Source organism: Abramis brama (assembly GCF_963993115.1).
Source record: "Abramis brama genome assembly, chromosome: 17".
In the NCBI taxonomy this organism is placed as follows: domain Eukaryota; kingdom Metazoa; phylum Chordata; class Actinopteri; order Cypriniformes; family Leuciscidae; genus Abramis; species Abramis brama.
Window position 1 is genome coordinate 23,002,493 of NC_139979.1, and position 19,925 is coordinate 23,022,417.

The window sequence follows — 19,925 nt, forward strand, 5'->3', positions numbered from 1 at the left end:
ACATGTACATATATACATTATGCACACACAGATACAATATATATATACTGTATATATATGTACATGTATGTAAAAGTTGTGTATTATTTCATATTTCATAAATAAAGAGTATTTTCATTTTCCACAATATTTACTCTGAAATAGGCTATTTGATAATATGAATTTTACACTATTGTAACTCTGTTAGAAGGCCTCCTAACAGAGTTACAATAGTGTAAAATCCCTATTATCAAATATTTCTGAGTAAATATTGTTTTGTTTTTTTTGTGGCAAATGCCAAATTTTACTTAGTTTCTGTACTTTATTGTCCACAATGTTTAAAATGTATTTTGGAAAAACACAAACGTAAAGATAAAACATAGTATGAAGTGGTATGCATTAAAATATTACAGTTGGCTAAACCTAAAAACTGGTTGGCTATGCATTTTACATATAGAAAAAAAATGTGATTAATCAGCTAATTAATAGACTTGGGTCAGTAATTTATGTTGCATTGGGTTTTTTAACCTTGAAACTGTTAAGCAACCAAATAACAAAGATGATTCTCTTCATATGGGAGCAGTCTAACATTTTTCTTAATGGGATTCTGTATTTTCTGGAAAATGGCGGTGTGTGGTCAAGTCTCCTCTACATCCTCTAAGGTCAGTTTATGAAGCTATAATGAACTTCAAACCAGCACCCAAATTCTCTTCACATACACTCGGTTCCACTCGACTCAGTTGAATGTGGTTTGTGTAGGAATACTCAGAGCTCCAGTGTTAAAAACAGCTTTAATAGGCTGAATGGTGGTGGAAATTCTTGCGCTTTTGTCCACTGCTTTAAGTGGCTTCTACTGGTAATCTGTTAATTCCACACCAGCCGTAATAATATCTGTGTGAACATTTATGCTTTATTACATATATTTACTGACAGTTTTATAATGCAACAAAATAACTTAGAAGCAAACAAGGTGTTATGAGGTGGATTTTAGACCTTCCTGAATCAGCTGAATCACAACATATAGACTTAATATGACAGATGGTTAATTTGCATTGAAGAAAACTGTAGCAGGTTGTCCCTGTATTTTGGAACTGAGAGAAAACATTTCATTTTTACTTTGTGGTCCTAGGGACATGGATTGTACATGGACGCAGTACATCACTCTTGTTGAAAAGAATTGTGGGTCGTTGCTCACAGAACATGTTCTTGCATTCAGACACAGATAGATGGAATGCAACTGATCGAATAGAACAGAATGCAGATGTCATAAGACATGTTTATTAAAGTTGAACCAAGACCAGTTTTAACTTGAAACAGACTCTTCCAGTCTAACAGCAAGGACGCCCTCCTGATACATTTACATTACCATTCAAAAGTTTCAGATTTGCAAGATTTTTCGATGTTTTTGAAAGAAGACTCTGATGCTAACCAAGTTATTTGATCTTAAATACAGTAAAACTAGGGGTGTGACAAGATCTCGTGCCACGAGATCTCATGATATTAAAACGTGACGATATTTCTCATCAAGGTGAAAAGATGTCTGGTGATATCAGCATATTAAAACCACTTAAAAATCATAATACAGCATAGTGCTATTGTGAAATCACAAAGGCTGTGATTGAATTAAATAAATATGTGCTACAGGTAAAGTGATTATTTGCTTTTGATAATTTTCCTCCTTGTTATTATATATGTATTTTAAGTCATTTTAAAGTCTTGTTCACTTAGCTATTTTTATTACCACACAAAATTTTTTATCTGATTACAACCGATTACTCGATTAACAAAAAATATTGTGTATCGTCTCGTGAAGTGTATCGTCACACCCCGAGTAAAAACAGTAATATTACATTTTTAAATAAATATTTCATATTTTAATATAATTAAAATGTAATTTATTCCTGTGTAGAGTTCATTCCAGTAGAGTACATTGATCAACATTTAAAAAAAAAAATAATAATAATAATCCAGAAAGACCTCCATTGCCCATCTTTCCACCCCTAATACTTGAGTTCTTTGTGTATTTATTTATTGATAAAAATGTAAATGTATGTATTAATGTAATGTATTAACCTATTCAAATTTTAATATATATTGTCTTATTTGGTTAAAATACTTTCCATTGGTTTAGTTAAACCTGATGCATGTGTAATACAATCCCTGAAATTGATTGGTCAATATGTGCTACAATTTGTATGGCTGGATTAATCTGTGACTTTAATGTTACACGTTTGGGTTAAAGGTGTATTGTGTAATATTTAGGAGGATCTGTTGACATAAATGCAATATCATATACATAACTATGTTTTCAGTGGTGTATAAAGACCTTACTTAATGAACCATTATGTTTTTATTACCTTAGAATGTGCCATTTCTATCTACATACACCGCCGGTCCCCTTAACGGACAAACGCGTTTCGTCACTATGTTGTTCTTGGTGCAAAGAAGCTAGCTAAAGTCCGCGAATAAAACGCTGACACAATGATGAACAAGTAACAATAATATTCGCAATAACATAGTTTTACTGAATAATTAAGTAAACCTAATTTCTTAATTTATCTTTGTAAAGGATCCTCATTGCTTAACTGGCTACTCTCTGCTGTCTCTGACAACGACATCTTTTCCTGTCGGCCACCGTAACTTCAGTTGGCTGCAATTCGCAACCTCACCACTAGATGCTTCTAGAAATTACACAGTGCACCTTTAAATACACTCCTTTTTTTCCATCTAATAAAGTTCACTTCTCTCTCTAGGTTTATGACAGACGCAGCACGGCGAGAGCATGAATCTCTGAAGAAGAAAGTTCAGCCAAAGCTGTCACTCTCACTGACCGGCAGCCTTTCACGCAATAGCGTAGCCACGCCCCCTCGCCACAACAGCGGTAACCTCACCCCACCCGTGACCCCGCCAATCACGCCCTCGTCTTCATTCAGGAGCAGCACCCCCACAGGTAGTCCCATCAAACACACGCTCATGCTGTTTATTCTGGCTTACACACACACACATCATCTTTAACGGCTTTTATGTTTGTTTTATGCTTATTATGTTTCCTAGAAAGATGAATTTTGGGTAATAACTGCATTAAACCCTGCCATGCTTGTTTGATGTTCTCTTGTAATAGATAATAAAATAATCACAATCTGAGTCACAGACTGTTTTTTTTCATAGCTGCTGTTTCCCATGGCCTTCTCTGGAGCAGCATGTGCTCTCTCTCCCACAATTAGATGTTTCTGGGCATTTTATTTGTGTGGGTTTGGAACACAAACTGAATAGTCTCCAAATTACTGGTATCATACTATTACTGTGCGTTAACCTTCTTAGACCTTCTTATGTCTTCCAGATTCTTTCGCATAAAATGCAAATGTTTTGCTGGCTGGGCACAGTATTCTGATGAGGACTGTGAGAAAGATTATTGTACCAGTTTGCCTTAAAAAAATGAAATCACATGTTTACTGGCGCAAGGGCGGGACAACCTGTCACTCGCATGAGAACACAGAAATAGCAAACCACAGCCATCCAATCAATTCCTGATGGATAAAACAATTTCTGTTTCATGCCGACTTTAAAGCTTTTGTATTTGTGCTGTGGTGGCTGATGGGAAATGCTGTTTTCTGGTTCTGGTGGTGTAGTGGTTAAATATGTGGCCTGATAAGTTTTGAAGCATTGACTGTACCATAACATGATCAATCACTAAATGATTCCTTGCTATGTGCTCTCAGGCAGCGAGTACGATGAGGAGGAAGCAGAATACGAAGAGTCCGACAGTGACGAGTCATGGACCACCGAAAGTGCCATTAGTTCTGAATCCATCCTCAGTTCCATGTGCATGAATGGCGGTGATGAGAAACCCTTTGCATGTCCCGTGCCTGGATGCAAAAAGAGATACAAGGTAAAAGGACTTCAAATAAATAGGTACAAGTGTCTGTTCACTGTATATTTGTGAATGATCCTCAAGACTAGAGAAATCCTGATAACTTGGAAAAACATGCAGGACAAAAATACTTGTTGTTCAGATGATGTATTTCAAGACATTTGTCAGGTTTTTGTTCTTAAAACGCTCTTGTGTGTAGGACTAATTTCTTAAGCATTTCATCCCAAGCCTCCATTGCTAATTCCAAAACGTCATTTTAGAGCCAGTAACAGAGGCTTGAGCCACTGATGGCAGACTAATGTCGTTATTAATGCAGTTATTAAAGAGAGAGAGAGATTAAGTGTGTGTGAATTACCTCAGTCTGCGTGTCTCAAAAGTGTTTGGCATCAGCGTCTCTACTAATAGTGTACCTGTAAGTTTATCTGCTTCTAGAACAGCGATATTATTACCTTGCTAGTGAGAAATGTCATGTAGCTTTTAAGTTTATAAACCTATTTTATTGATAAAATCGCCAGGGCAGCATACTGTATGTGTGTTTGTGTGTGTGCGTGCGTGCGTTTGAGTGGGAGAAAGAGAGGATGTGCTTTCCGAACATAATAAAATGTAATTATGTGGCAAAAAACATGGAAATAATTTGTCGTTTTTATCCTATTGTTTACTATATTTTTTTTGCTTGGTCATTGTGGGTTTTGGTTATTTTGCTGTTGTAGGCTGTGAGGACCTTTGAAATAACTGAAATCATTTGGCGAAGTGATATGGAACTGTAATGCGGTCAAGACCTGCCTGGAACTACTTTAGCTGTGCGTTTCCCTGAAAATAATTGCTTACCTGCGTTCGTTAACCAGTCACAGGGTTCCCACGGGTCCTTGAAATTCTTGGAAGTTTGTGAATCTGAAAAAAAAAAAATCATAGCCCTGGAAAGTTTTTGAAAATGAACATACATAGATACAGGTCCTTGAAAATTTTTCGAAAATATCCATATTAATCCATCTGGTTCGCTAATGTATTATTTCGCCAACACTTCGTGGCCTATGCATAATAGCTTGCTTGATTTACTTTAGTTACGCGCATTTACGCGTTATGTTACGCGTTTCCCGCGTGAGGTACTTTGTGTTGTACGTTGCCATGACACTCACGCGCGCTCGAAACTACTTCTGTGGTTCCTCAACGGTTCACAGACACACCGTGAAACATTGCAAAAATAGGCTGAAACCGCAGAAACGTGATGCCTGGAAAATGCTAATTTCAAGATATCTGGCTCACCAAAGAAGATTACAAAGAATGGTCCCGTATTTAAAGGTAAAATTATGTATTTTACATAGACCCACACATTCATTTGCGGGCGATTGCATGTTAGTGTCTTTCTTTCCATAGCGACGGAGTCTAGAGAACATGCGCAACAATGTGTCTTACAAGGTAACACGATGTAACCTTCCTCTCAATTGAAATGTGTCCGTGTCCCCACATTAAGTCCTTGAATTTGAGGGTATTGGACCTGGAAAGTCCTTGAAAGGTCCTTGAATTTGAAGTTAACCAAGGTGTGGGAACCCTGCAGTCAGATTAAAGCATTCAGCAGCCCTGCAATATAACTTAAGTTATTTGAATATATATAGTGCGCTATAGCCGTCAAACAGTTTATTAACACTAAGAGCTGTAATATGGACAAGACTGGTAGCTTGACATACATTTTAAAGACACACATGCAGTCCACTGCAAGGCCTGTGTGTTTTATGAGATTTTCCACTGCCATCTGGTCCTGGCTGCGGAGATAAATGATGTACAGCCTGTGAGAGCTGCATTCAGGCCGAGGAAATGGATGATGACAGCCTGTTCAGATGTGGCTTTATTCGGGTTCAGTCTTCACCTCTGTCACACAGCTGACGGGTTCCTTCATGATTTCACACAACACTGGATGGTTTATATGTCTGGAATTATTAAAGGGCCTTTTTAGTTCACAGATCATTTTGTATGCCATCATATTATTGATATTTATATGTTATAATATGAATACAGAATTTAAAACAGGTGATAATTGAATTGGATTGTAAAAACATTTGTTTGCTCAGTTCCAGATAGGGACTGACAGAATTGTTCATGAAAACGGCACAGAAAGCACATTTGCAGCTTACAGTCCCTAACTGGAACTGAGTTTGCATTTGACCTCAAAACCATTCCATTGGCTGAGAGATCTTTGGATGGATACTCTTTTCCCTTCCTGATTAGAAATCCTACATGCTGCTAACCAATTAGCTTGCTAGCTTAGCCTAAACCCTACCCTAATGTTCAATATATGTTTTTATCCACTACAATTTGGCGTTGGTAAGATTTTTTCAATGTTTGTCAAAGAAGTCAATACAGTAAAATACAATAAAAACAGTAATATTGTGTAATATTTGTACAATTTAGAACCACTGCTTCTATTTTAATTAGTGCTGTCAAATCGATTAATATCTGACATAAAAGTTTGTATATGTGTGTGTCTGTGTGCGTGTGTATATATGTGTACACACACACACACACACACTTTTATGTTAGATGTCGTTTTGACAGCACTAATTGTAATATATTTTCACATAATTTCATTTTTTCCTGTGATGGCAAAGCTATATTTTCCGTCTTCTCTTCAGTGTCACATGATCCTTCAGAAATCATTCTAATATGCTGATTTGGTGCTCAGGAAATATTTATTATTATTATCAATGTTGAAAACAGTTGTGCTGCTTAATGCTTTTGTGGAAACTGATACCTTTATTTCAGTATTTATTGACAATTAGAAGTATTAATTTCTTTAAAAATTCTTACTGACCTCAAATCTTTGAATGGTGGTGTTTATATGATAAATACATAATTATAAATAATAAATATTCAGATACAGTTTTGTGGGTCAATCAAGAATTACTATCTGTTAATATCAGAGATTAATGTCTGTTGTGGATACTAGATGACTGTCTGTTTTGTGCTTTTCTCTTTTGCAGAATGTGAATGGTATCAAGTACCACGCCAAGAACGGCCACCGCACTCAGATCCGCGTTCGCAAGCCCTTTAAGTGCCGGTGTGGTAAAAGTTACAAAAGCTCTCAGGGGCTTCGACACCACACCATCAACTTCCACCCTCCCGTCTCTGCCGACATCATCCGCAAGATGCAGCAGTGAAGAGTGCCAACATCCCACACACACAGAACCGCTCCATATCCATGGCCGTCCGTTAACTCTCACCCGTCTCGTCCGCGGAGTTTTGGAGGACATCCCAAAAAGATTCGTCTCGAGGACGTTTTTGTCTGTATTTTACTCTTTGAAGAGTAAGCCTCATTTTCCCTGTTCATTCCACTCCTCATGAGGAGGAAACTTTAATCTTTTTATATTCCTCATCCTCAAGGAAGACTCCCTGAATCCCTGTATCATTCCATACCTCCATGAGGAGGATTTGATCTAACCAATCCTTCGAAACACTACTCTGAATTGCATGCTTTACTTTTTTTGTATTATTTCTATTGCTTCTTTGTATCTTCAGTTTTGTATTTTTGCACATTTGTTATTATTCTTTTTATTCTCCTTGTTTCCTGATTTTTTTATGCAAGGTGCTTATTGTAAAAGACTGATGACATGTCTGAAAAGGAGATGATCGTGACTAGATTACCAGCCTCACACCGAACGGAAGACAAGGATTTGACGTGACGTCGGTGACTTTGTGAGAAATGGGAAAGCCTTGAAAAGTCTGAATGTTTGTAATGTAACGATATCTATCCCTATATAAGCAACATTCATAGCTACAGATTGTGTATATAACTATATTCTATAATTGTTCATAGTCAGATCTAGATTCTATACTTTATTTCCTAAGTTTGATTTTGGATGTTTTCATCCGAACTTCAGAGATGGATTGATTATGGATGTGCGGTTTTTCGGTTAATCTCAGAAAAGCACCAAATGACTCTCAGGTGACAAATCACCAGCATTTCACAACCATAATCCTGCCCGACTTCTCCCATAGTATTTTAGAGTAAGCTGTTACACGCTTCCCGGGTCCGCTGTGGCCGGAGTGTTCTAGAGCGTTCTAGAACTCCACAGCGATCTTTAGGTGAAGAACATAAAGCACTTTGTAGTGACCAGTTGCCAACCTGTTTAGGGCATTTTGTATTGCCAACAAGTCTGATGCTGCAGAATGTAGTCTGCGAATCAGCTGCGAAATTCAAAGGACTAATATGGCACTTTGGAGGTTTCTGCTTCTAAGGTTTTTCTTCTTTTTCTTTCTAGCTAAGGGAATTCATTCTTCTGCTATACCTCCAGTGTGCTTGTTAGTTGTGAGATTATTGAAACTGGTTGCCTTGAATTGTGGTACACCACAGCATTCCAGTAAGTATATGTGTAGCCAAGTGATTCAGATTGTCCGTTGACCCTGATTCCGGCTCGTCTCTGGTGTTGTCCGTGTGACCTTTCATTGGGATGATGTATAGTTACGGCCAACTCGAAGATTCTCAAACCTTGAATCGGAAAGGTACTCGGTTTGATTTGCTTTTGGGCTGGTCGCTAGACCCTCCAGAGATCACAGCCGGATCAGGGCCTGCCAATCGCTCATTAAGACATCACTGCATGGACGTTAATGTTGTTGGAATTGCAGTGTCGGTTTAGATGCAACATTGTAACAGTATTACACTGCCAGTATAGAGGGAAGTATTTGATATATTGTGTACTTAATGTATTGTCTCAATGTGAGTGATTTAAATTATATTTTCTTAAGTTTCTCGACAACAATGTTCCTACGTGTAATGAAGTCAGACACCAGTGGTTGTTTTGGAACTGGTGACATTTTCTGCAACAAAATTCAAAATTCAAAAAAAAAAAAAAAAAGCTGCTTCATAAATGTAAACCTGGTTACATTTTAAATATTAAAATGGCCTTTTCTTTGTCATTTATTCTCTCTAGGATTTTTTTTAAATATCAGGCTTAAAATGTGGATTTAATATATATTATACACGTACACGCATTACATTTTATAGATATATGTATATATGTGTGTGTGTGTACAGTTATGTATAAAAGGGTATAATTATAATAATATATGTAACAGAGTAAAAGATAATTCAGTTGTTTCAGGCCACTTTGTTTTTATGGAACCCATTTAATACGAGTATTCAATAATAATAATGATAACATTTTGTAACCAGTATAAATTTAGTTTTTTGTCTTAACAATATTGTCAAAGTTCTGCTGGGACAACTTCCAAAAACTTAAGTTCCCAAAAAGTAGTTATTTAAAATGATACTATGTTCCTTTAAAACTTCCCAATAATAATAATAATAATACCACTGTTAAAAATATATTCTAATTATTTCTTGATTAATAATAAATGTTATTTATTACTGATAATCCTCAAAATCAAGTTTTACAATGCAGTTTTGTAAGCCAAGGTAAATATTTTAACTCCACATGACCAGAATAAATATTGCTTCAGTAAATCTTTATTAGTTTAGATCAAGTATGTAAGACACACTCACACAGTAAGAGACCAAATGTATTTAACTAAAGAAATGGGGGAAAAAAAGAGGTTTGTGATTTCAGAGCAGAGGAAATGTGAGCATGCAACTCAATTAAAATAAGTGATTTAAATAGATAAAGGAAAAAACGCTAACTGAAAGTGCGATTATCAAGGTTTATCTTTAAAAGCTTATTCTAAAATAATTTTATAATATAGAATCACCCTCTTAGCTGGTCACATATATGCCCAGACAGAAAAAGCTGTGCTCTGCCTCGCACAGAGTATAGTAGGCGATACTTGACTTACACTATTGAACCTGGGGACGGTTCTCAACAGAATGCTTTATTATGACATTTGCTCAGTGTTCTTAAAGTATTCTTCACCAACTGCCCTGCCAACTTGATATGAGAGGCGTTAAAGTGAGCTACAACAAACAGTACAGTCCTATAGACAAAATTAATCCCCAACTAAAATGGACACAAATAAAAGACCCTAAAACGCCACCCATTCATTAACAGTATCCAACCTTCACCTTGACTGTGTTTAAATAAAGAATCAGTTCTCTACAGATGAATGCTCAAAGCTAAACATGCTGTTTAAAGTGGCTGTTAACTGCAACACAAATGTGAATGTGAAGTGGAGGCGAGCATCCTGTTCCCTGACTAGAAGTTGAGCACGTTACTGTCGAAGTGGGTGAGGACGTGCTTCTCGAAGAGCTGCTGGTCGCAGTCGAGAGGGAACTGTTCGCTGCACATGGGGCAGATCTTCCAGTGGCTCTCCACGTGCTCCTCAAACTTCGACTGGTCGTAATGAGGAGGGAAGATGACTTCGCACAGCGGACAGCGCTTCTGCTCCCCACTGCAAGAGAGAGAAATTACATTAAACTGGGTGAAACCTTTGTATAAAAATACAAAACAAAAGACTTATAACACAAATTGTGAATACGTTGGTGCCGGACCAACAGGAGAGTAGTAAAACAACATCTGTGTGAAGGCGATGTGGGTGGGCTAACACGCATATTCACACCACAACCAAAGCTCAACCACATGATAGGTAACAGCCGTGAGGTTTGTGTGTGTGTTCTTACCTGGGTTCAAAGCAGAACGGTATCTGTCCATCATTGAGGAATTCTGCAGGGTCAGTGGCTGTAGGCTGATCATTAGTTGGCTGGGGAGAGAAGAAAAACATTTCCTGTCATTTTACTCGGGATTTAAAGCTGCAGTTCGTAACTTTTGGCGCTCTAGCGGTTAATAAACAGAACTGCATGCGTCTTGCGGAAGAACATTGTAGCCTGAGATACTTCTCTCTGTTTATGTCTATGACGAGTCAAGTAGGTGCAACTTACTATACTGTAGTGATTCAGGATAAGACAAAAACAAGGTTTGGAAAATGGATTCATGATGTACTCGCTTATTATATACACAAAAAAAGTTACGGACTGCAGCTTTAAGGAACGGAATATATCATACAGGCTTGGTAATGATGACAATTTCCATTTTTGGGTGAACTATCCATTTAAAAAAAGTATGCTTTATGTTTGAGTTTAAAATGGTTTGTGAACATTTTTAATACTTTCGTATATTTCAGTGACATCAAACTTGGTGTGAATAGGCCTCAAGTCAGTTCAGATGAAAAGTGAGGTTTACAGTAACTGACTGAAGCTCTTCCATGTTTAGTTGGGTAAATCCACCATTATCCGAGCAAGGCTAACGAGCTCAATTAGTTGCGAGCGTGAGCACTTCCTTAATGGGTCTGCTCTGGGTTACCAGGGCTTTAATAATGCCAGCTTAGCTTAGCCGGAGGCCAGCGCAGTGGAGAGAGAAGCGCAGATAAAAGAAAGACAGAGATTTGGGAAGAATTTAAACCCATCCGCAGTTCTGTCTTGATTAAAACCTTAATCCCACCTCTATATCACTTCTAACGGCTGAACGTGGAGGAAGCCCTAATGAACTCACAGTGCTCTGCGGCTCCTCTGGTTCCTCCAGTCCATCAGGACGACTGAGGTTACGGGCGGGCTGTATGCACACCACATTGCTGTCCCAGGATGGGGGCCCAACTGGGGGCAGTCGGGGCATCTGGTCATCAGAGAACTCTCCATCGGCTCCATCTGTCGGGAAAGGAAACGTTTTAATGCCTTAATATCTAGATTTATACCTTTGAGAAAACCCCCTAGCTCAAACAAATACAGTCAGTTTCAGTAAAATGTTTATTTAAAACAATAGAGTGCAACAGTTCCTGCCCCCTTTTTAAGCGGCGCTGGTTCCAGAAGTACCTTTTCATTAATTTCTCCCAAAGGGATTTTTGTTATAAGCCATATGAACCAAGCCAATCAGCTACGGGGTGAATCACAACAATATAAACTTTGATTTGAAGCAAAAAAGATTTTGAAAATCAGACAAAAAGACAAAGGTACAAGAATGTGTACTTCACGGTTTTAGTGAGGGAAAGAACTACAATCCCATGAAGCATTGCAAACAGCATAATGAACTAAAAACGATGGAGAAATCTAAAACTACTCAGTTACAAATGTTGATTACATGTATAAGAACTATATATTTTAAGTTTATTGCAAAATATGCATATAGATCGACTCGATTACGTCATTCGCAGTGCTTCATGGGAGTGGGCGGAGCTTGTTGATTTTTTCGACTCTCTGATTGGTGTAATTTTCTTTACAGCATCATGGGTAATGTAGTTCCAGAAGAAGCAAATTCCATGGATTAACAACCTCGTAGCTCACATTAGGTCTGTCTTTAATCAATTTCCTTATGGAGAAAATGAATGGAGATTTTCCTTCCGGAACCCAACTGTTGCACTCTATTAAACGATTAAGATTGATGTCTCAAGTTGTAGTCATATTAGCGAAATTTTGGTGAAATATCACAGAAAATAAAAGCTCCATTGTCTACCGTCAGCAGTAGCGTAGTGATTTAAAGTTCAGGGATATTAAAGTCACTTTTAAACTAGACAGCTTTATATTGGTCAGTGCTTCAAATCCGCATGACAAACTTGAACCCGTTGTGAAATCTGCTCTCATGCAGAATTGTCAATTGTATAGGCTCCCTATAAAAAGGGCTGGCTTTTTCCCCACAAAAAAATCTCTGAACAATGGTAAATGCGACCACACTTATGTTCTTTGGTGCGCTCACTGATAAAATTTGATCCCTTATTTAAAGCGAACAAATGATGAGATAGTATCGTATATACCCCTGGAGTCAGTAGAAGAGTATGGGTTCCCAAACATCAGATCAGTGGGGCGCTGGGGCACCAGCAGAGGAGATGGGTCGTCTAGAGGGTACGGCATCGGGTACTGCAAGAAAACCGACTGCACATCCAGACTGCCATCTTTCTTTCCGTGTTCTTCTTCCCTGCTCACACTCCTTTGCAACTCCTGAAGGGACACGGGAAACAGCACGGCTGTTAAGTTTTGGTTGGCTTCAAACAATGACTGAAATCAATAGCTAATTACCTGATCCACACATTCCAATTGAAACTTTAATGCAAATTAAAAACTAAACTGGGTGAAATTGGCCTAAAAGTTACAAAACTGAAAACAAAGTCTAATTTGAGGCCAGGCGTGATGTATTGACATTAATTGAGTCAGGTCCCATTTTTCATCCTTCTCTTCCTTCTTCCCTCTATCTTTGAGTCCAGACAATACATCACTCACCACAGTGAGCAGCGGCAGCGGCGTAGAGAAACTCGCCACCCTCACACAAACAGTTTAATTAGGCCCTTCATTAAAACTCCTCTGCCTGTTCAAAGGGAGGCAGAGCTCTGCCTTTTATTGAAGTCTTCGACAGGCGCCAATTTCATTTAGTCTGAACCTCAAATTGGGCCATTTTGCTTCTCGAGCGTCGAGTTTTGTGTTATACCTCGACTACGCGTCCCTCTCTGTGGTCCAGGGTAATTGAATGGAAAATAAGGACTCACTTGCACTGCTGGCCCAATTAGAGAGATATGTTAAACCCAAACCAGATCCTGAGAATAAAACAACAAGCAAGCAAAACAACTGCATTTTTAGACTGGCAGAGAGAGGCCTACAGAAAATGAAAACGAAAGCACGCACCCCCTCCAGTTTCTCTTTTTCTTTGGTCAATGCAAAAAGACTGTCCTTCAGCTCCCTGAGTTCTCGGCCCTTCTCTGCCACCTGGCTCTGGAATGAGAAAAGATTATTATTTTTGAGATTAATTTGCTAAAAACCTTGACTATAGAGTAGTCATATATTATCGGTTAATATGTTAGAAATAATGTACGGGGGGGACTGTAAGCCTTGAGGGTGACAGATATGGCCAAATTGCTGTCTCTCCCAATGTGTGATATTGGTGATGTACTGTTGTACTCTATTATGCACTGCTCTGTATGTTGTTAGGATGACAAAAACAGCACTTGTTAATGTCAAAAGTGTTAGAGATGGCCAATCAAATCAAAGGCAGGCTTTCAGAGAAGCAAAACATGAATTCCAGCACACTGCTTCAGTTTTTACAGTGAAAAAGTGTGAGGCAAGAAGAAGCGAAACATTTAATTTTTCACAACTGTTACAAAAGAAATGTTAAATGATCAATCCAAATTTCGCTGTTTTGAATTGAAAATATATAATCTGTGCGATTCATGTAATTTGATTGCGAGTGAATGCATGCATATTTTAAAATAATATTATTTGCAAATAGTAAAAAATCTATTACTTTATAATACATTCTAAAAATTACTATTTTACTTTTTTCTTTATTGCCTTAAAACACTTTAAATGCTTTAGTTATATTATTTAAAAAATATTAATATAAAATTAAAGTCACCTCAAAATCAAAATGGACAATTCTTATTTTTTATGGATTACAGTATTTATTATAAATGATTTATCCATGCAAATCATTGTTTTTTATGTGCCCTCATAATCTTTAATCGAAATAACTTCCCTCCCTCTTGCAGCGACATCTCTCCTCTGATGACGCTTTCCTCTGTCTCTCACAAGACATCACAGCAACAGCAAACCACAACCATCCAATGATCCAATCAATTCCCCATGGACAAAATCAAGATCCTTCCTACATTTTTCCTTGTTCGAGAAGCTGTTTTACTCGGATATACGTCACAATAGGGAAGAAAAGACTATTGCAGCTTTGACTTCATCCCGACTTTAAATAAAAAGGACCATTACATTTGTGACCCGGCTCACAATCCCAAAAATTTGTTTGGTCCCTCCCAAAGATAAAGACATGTTTATGGCCTTTCAGATAGGTTCGAGATCTTGAATCCACAGAAAGGGTTTATTTTTCAATAACAGCCAAATCAATAACAGCCTAATTGCTGAGCTGACTGTTCAATAACAAGATGCATGAATGCACGAGTGACCAAATAGAATGAAATATTCCAGAGCCATATAATAACATTTATTCACTAAAAATGTAAGAAATAAAAAATGATAATAAAGGAACGGTCTAGAAAATTGCAACTGATACGCATGCAAAAATCTCAATGATACAAGATGCCTTCTCCGCTACTCATTTACATCTGTCTTTGCATGGCTCCATGTGAGTCACGCACAGAAAAAGTCAACTTCGCCTGAAGTATACCTCTGATCTGTACATGACCTTCCTACTTAAAGAGAACCGAGTCCCTCGCTCTGTCTCCTGCTGTGTAGGGAGGCAGCCAGCAGATGCATTATCCTGTCTTGATCCCAGGACTCCCAACTGTCCTTCCTCCACTGTCTCCATGTCTCGTGTAAACAGCAGTAAAAGTCCGTCTCCTCAGTGACACACTCATAAACCAGCACAGTCAGTGTATTTGTGCTAATGCAACAATACCGGGCTTGACTCAGAGCAGCCGTAAACAGTGTGGAGGAGAAACGGTACTAAGGTCTTCCTGAATCTCTTATTAGAACATCTGAAGGTCTGCTTATCTGTGATCACATTTCCCCCTGATCTGAGTCATTTGGTTCTAAACTGTATAAAAGAAGAAAGAAAGAAAAAAACAGCACAGCTTCCTTTTGTTGAGATCTTAGACGCTGAACATTGCTTTTGATACTTCCTATAGCAGAAAGAAACTACACTGTAATATTAGGAGAAGTGGAGATAAAAGCGGCCTCAAGAAGAAATAAATTAAGCATGTAAACGCTTGAATCCAGCTATTTTCAACTGGATTCGAAAATACCTTGCACACGTGCAGTGCAGTGATTAATAAGCGAATGAATAAATGATGCATTTATATAGTGCTTTATTATGTACTATTGTACACCCAAAGTGGATTTTTAATGACCACAGAGACTCAGAACCTCGGTTTAAAAATCTCATCCGAAGGACAGTGCTTTTTACAGTATAGTGTTTAGGTAAGCATTCCCTGCTGGCCTCACTATCACATCTTCCAGCACCAACCTAGTTTTCCCAGGAGGTCTCCCATCCAGGTACTGAACAGGCTCAACCTTGCTTAACTTCAGTGGTCAACCAGTCTTGGGCTACAGGGTGATATGGTGTTAGATGCGCAAGTTTACACGCGTGTGTTTATTTACGTCTCATGTCTTGCAAATTAGTCAGTGGAGTAATACATTTACTAAACATTTGATAAAAAGTTCTTCTGACATACAGTATGTTATCTGTCTTTTTAGATATGTCATCAAGGCAAAAAAACTGAATTATGCTCTCGGCAGCTCCAGTGACATTATTGCAGTGGTTTTCTCTGGTTCTGAACACGTTAACCGGGCACTGTGCATGCCTTTAAGTATTGTTCCAGATACAAGTAAATGTATATGTTCATCAGATTGCAACTTTTACGGTTCCTATAAACAAAACTTTCAGAATCTGAAATCAAAAAATTCGAGAACTCGTAAATGAGAACGCAACTTTAGACTTGATGGAATCTGGCTGAGCAGTGGTCATCTGGTTGTCATCTATCTTTAATAACATTAAGTCTAGAAGCATGATTTTCTGAGTCGCGTAGCTCAGATATCCACCCTTCCAGACTTAAAGGTAGGGTAAGCAATTTTTTTAATAAACACCTTTTGTTATACTGGTTGAAGTTTTCTTCACAACCTGATAGCAATCAATACTAGAAGTGGTCTAAATATTAAAACATGCACATATATCTCCTGTGGAAGTCTCAGGACCAAAAGATTTTTCGTCCAATTATTGCATTCAGTCCGAATACAATGATAGGATGTCCTACCTGCCTGTCAACATATGTATTTCCATACCTCCAAGCACCATGCTCGCGCAGATATCACACTTCATCAGTGCGTTCCGTAAGGCTATGCAAAAGTTGCTGTAGTTGTAAACAAACAGCAACCATCTTTTACAGTTCCTCCTGAACCAAAACAACAAGCTTATGCTGCGTTCACGTCATATCGTATCCGTAATTACAAGATGACAACCCGTTACATTATTCCAGGAGCTGTTCACGTCCTCAGACTCAGATTTATCCATTTCTATGTGTCAACACTATCAACGCCAAAATGAATCAGCAGCAGTCACGTGGTACAAGTCAGAGCTCTGATAGTTTAGTGTTCCTTGTTATTGTAATGACTCTGAAGGGAGGGTGGGATCTCATGCTTTCAAAGCTAGCTTGCTATTGCTAGCCTCTCTAAAATTGCCTACCCTACCTTTAATGTTATCTGTGTTTTTGCATAACATACTAGCATGTTAAGCCTGAATGTCCTCTAGTATAGTATATAATACATTTTTAGTTTAAACTCTGGACCAGTAGGTGATGCTGACCTTGTAGCGATCCTCCTCAGCAGCCAGCTGCATTCGCAGGCCCTCGTTGGTTTTCACCTGCTCCCTTAGCTTCACCTCCATCTTTGTGAGTTCATCGTTTATCATGCTGCACCGCTCTCTCTCCTCCTGCAGGGGGGTACACTAAATACTTTAGTATATCAAACAGATCCAGTATGTCAGAGACAAAAAAGAAAAAAGAAGAACCTACATTAAGCAGCTGTTTGCATTTCCTGTATTTGTCATTTTTGTCTGGCTCCTTGCTTGCACTTTTCAGCCTGCCGTGAATGATGGCATCTAGCACAGCATCTGAAGTACCTGGGCTTCCTGTTAGCGGTCCAGAGAACACAACAGCATGTCCATACAATGTCCCCAGACATCCTAAAAACATGGAATTTCTAGTTTGTATCGCTTAGTTTGAACTTACCTGGTGCAGATGCCTCTGGACTGGCAGACAAAGGTTCAGACCCTGGACTTCTCTTCACCTGAGCAAAACACAAAGGTAGGCCTACTTTAAAAACTAGCAAACCACTAAAAACTCAAAACACAAGACTCTGCAGGTGGTATAGCTATATAATTGCAAAGTGAGGGTTTACTCACTCCTGGCTGTTCAGAGAGCTTGGCCACTTGTTTCTGGAACTTCTGGCATTCCTTATATTTGTCTTTATAGTGTTCAGCAGCCATCTGCAGCCTGAGCCGTAAATCTTCAATTTCTCTCTGCATTTCGACAACAGCTAACCCTTCTGTCTCCTTACACTGCCGAGGGAAAGAGAGATTATTCAGTTACACCATGAAAACAAAAACAGTTCCTAACATTCTTTAGTTAGAACACAGAATGCAATCTATGGTATAGAATAGACTTATTCCTGGAAAGTGGCGGGCTATCTTGATTAAGGCGTACTGGATTCAGGTGATTATTTAAAGTGTAATTGTGGCCTGGTCAATTATGCCGAACATCATATGCGTCGGCATCGGCATATGCGATTGAGAGCGGAAATGCTCATCTTTGCTTGCTCCTTTGAAGGTATCTTGAGTAAAACGGCTCTATATGTAACAAAGCACATTCAAAAGACCTGAACTGGAAGCGATGCGACCTGTTTTACAGAATACAGAAGTCTGTTGCACATCACAAACATGATAAAACGGTCAAACAGGTGGGCATCTCTTTACCGCCTCCTGCTGGGTTGAGTTTTTCATCTCCTCCAGCTGCTTTTCCAGGCGGCTGCACTCAGCCCGGGCCTCTGTCTGTCCCTTCTTTAATGACTCTGCCTCCAGGCGGATACGGTACAGCTCGGCCATGCTTCTGTCACGGGCATTGGAAGAGTCGCGCAGCTCAGCTTTTAGCATGTTTGCCTGCTGCTGGGTAGCCTGCAACTGCTCCTCTTTCTGCCTGAGCTGCTCCTTAAGAGCATTACTTTCCCCCTGACAAACACAAAAATAACACTTATGTGAATACAAACCTACACAAATATGCACACATTTCCGCATTTCTACTGCTAATAAAGCTAACAGCAAACAAATATAGCCATAATCTGTTTTCCAAACTGATACGTTTTCTGAATGTTGGCCTTTTTGACAATTTCATTGATACATACAAGAAATTATAAAAGAAAAGAGGTGGAAACGGGATCATGGAGCCAAATATGAACTCAAGTCATTCACATGAGCACAACGGCTCAATGTGTTATAACAACTAGCCCACAGCTCCGACCATAATGTTTTTAACGGATCAATATCCCTACAATATAGAGTGCTGCAGTGATGATTATATTTGTAGACCAACCTGGAAGTTGCTATCAGAGGTTCCTATAACAAAAAGCCAATAGGATTATTGGCTTTTGGATTATCATAGAAAAGAAGTCTGTGATCATCGAAAGTTTATGATTCTTTCATGTTTGTTCATAAAGATAATTTTCACAAATGAACAACTTTTATTAATTTTGAAGTCTAAATACAACTGCAAATACAAAATAGTTAGGCTATAAACAAACTACACCATGGATGCATTCAACGTCACCACCACAAAGTTCCTGACAGCTCTTCCATTTTTATAAAAAATCTACAAGCTGGAAAGTTTGAGTTGAATAATTTGCAAGAGTGCAAGTACAAACACAATGAGACTGTAAAAATGGACTAGGGAGTAGATGAGTTTTCCTGTTCACCCATTCGTCCCATTTGGCCACTTTTTAGCAAGCACTTTTTCAGGACATGTAAAAGCTTAAAAAAAATCACGAGTTGAGTACTGATGCATTTTATGTTGTAGAATAAAACATGAAAATATCTTAAGCTTGTTTTAGAGACAGACCATTTAACCAAAAACCCAATAACTCTGGTTGGAACCAGAAGTGGAAAAATTGTAACAAATTTCTGGGTTTTAGGATTCATTCCTGCAGCACTCTATACGAAATGTAGGTTAAGCAGAAGCTTTTCGTGTGTGTACCGAGGGTGAACTGTTGGCCAGTAGCTGGCGGTGCTGTTTTTCCTTCTCTGCCAGGCAGGATTTGACTCTATTGAGTTCCTCCTTCAGCTGAGCAATGGTATTCTCCTTATTCACATCCACTGATTTCAGCATCTGCAGCTCAGTACTTAGCTTAGTGTTCTCAAGCTCCCGGTTCTTCAGGTGAATCTGTTGCCAAACACACACAGATACTTTATTCAAGTAGACTGTTTGACTTTCTCTTTGCACATCTGCTGCGCAATAACCTGGGCACATGGCACATAAAACTAGCAGTGTACCAAAGCCAGTCCAGATCCTGGACGAACCCCCAATTATCCACACAATCTCTACAATGAGGTGTATTTCCGCCTGGTGAGGAAGTATGTGAGCTAGACCTAATTATAATGCAGCAGTAAGAGAGCAGCAACTCTGCTCCACCCCCACTCTTCTCTGTCTGTGC

General features: G+C 38.6%; 2 protein-coding genes across 5 annotated transcripts in view; one reads left to right on the forward strand and one right to left on the reverse strand.

The window, feature by feature from the left end:
• jazf1b (JAZF zinc finger 1b) overlaps window positions 1-8,754 on the forward strand; it is a 22,099-nt gene extending 13,345 nt beyond the window's left edge. Inside the window, exons 2-4 of the mRNA XM_084088344.1 lie at window positions 2,676-2,929; window positions 3,699-3,868; window positions 6,826-8,754. Of these exons, the coding sequence (XP_083944470.1) occupies window positions 2,676-2,929; window positions 3,699-3,868; window positions 6,826-7,002 (601 nt within the window). The 3' untranslated portion in view covers window positions 7,003-8,754. The remainder of the gene's footprint in view (window positions 1-2,675; window positions 2,930-3,698; window positions 3,869-6,825) is intronic.
• A 536-nt stretch (window positions 8,755-9,290) lies between these two features.
• tax1bp1b (Tax1 (human T-cell leukemia virus type I) binding protein 1b) overlaps window positions 9,291-19,925 on the reverse strand; it is a 35,450-nt gene continuing 24,815 nt past the window's right edge. Inside the window, exons 8-18 of one of the 4 annotated variants that reach the window (XM_084088340.1) lie at window positions 19,469-19,654; window positions 18,199-18,450; window positions 17,629-17,784; window positions 17,456-17,513; window positions 17,240-17,355; window positions 17,032-17,157; window positions 13,395-13,481; window positions 12,533-12,716; window positions 11,281-11,432; window positions 10,413-10,492; window positions 9,291-10,183 (exon numbers count right to left, since the gene is read on the reverse strand). In XM_084088340.1, the coding sequence (XP_083944466.1) occupies window positions 9,988-10,183; window positions 10,413-10,492; window positions 11,281-11,432; window positions 12,533-12,716; window positions 13,395-13,481; window positions 17,032-17,157; window positions 17,240-17,355; window positions 17,456-17,513; window positions 17,629-17,784; window positions 18,199-18,450; window positions 19,469-19,654 (1,593 nt within the window). In that variant the 3' untranslated portion in view covers window positions 9,291-9,987. The remainder of the gene's footprint in view (window positions 10,184-10,412; window positions 10,493-11,280; window positions 11,433-12,532; window positions 12,717-13,394; window positions 13,482-17,031; window positions 17,158-17,239; window positions 17,356-17,455; window positions 17,514-17,628; window positions 17,785-18,198; window positions 18,451-19,468; window positions 19,655-19,925) is intronic. The other 3 variants (XM_084088342.1, XM_084088341.1, XM_084088343.1) reach the window with 3 other exon arrangements.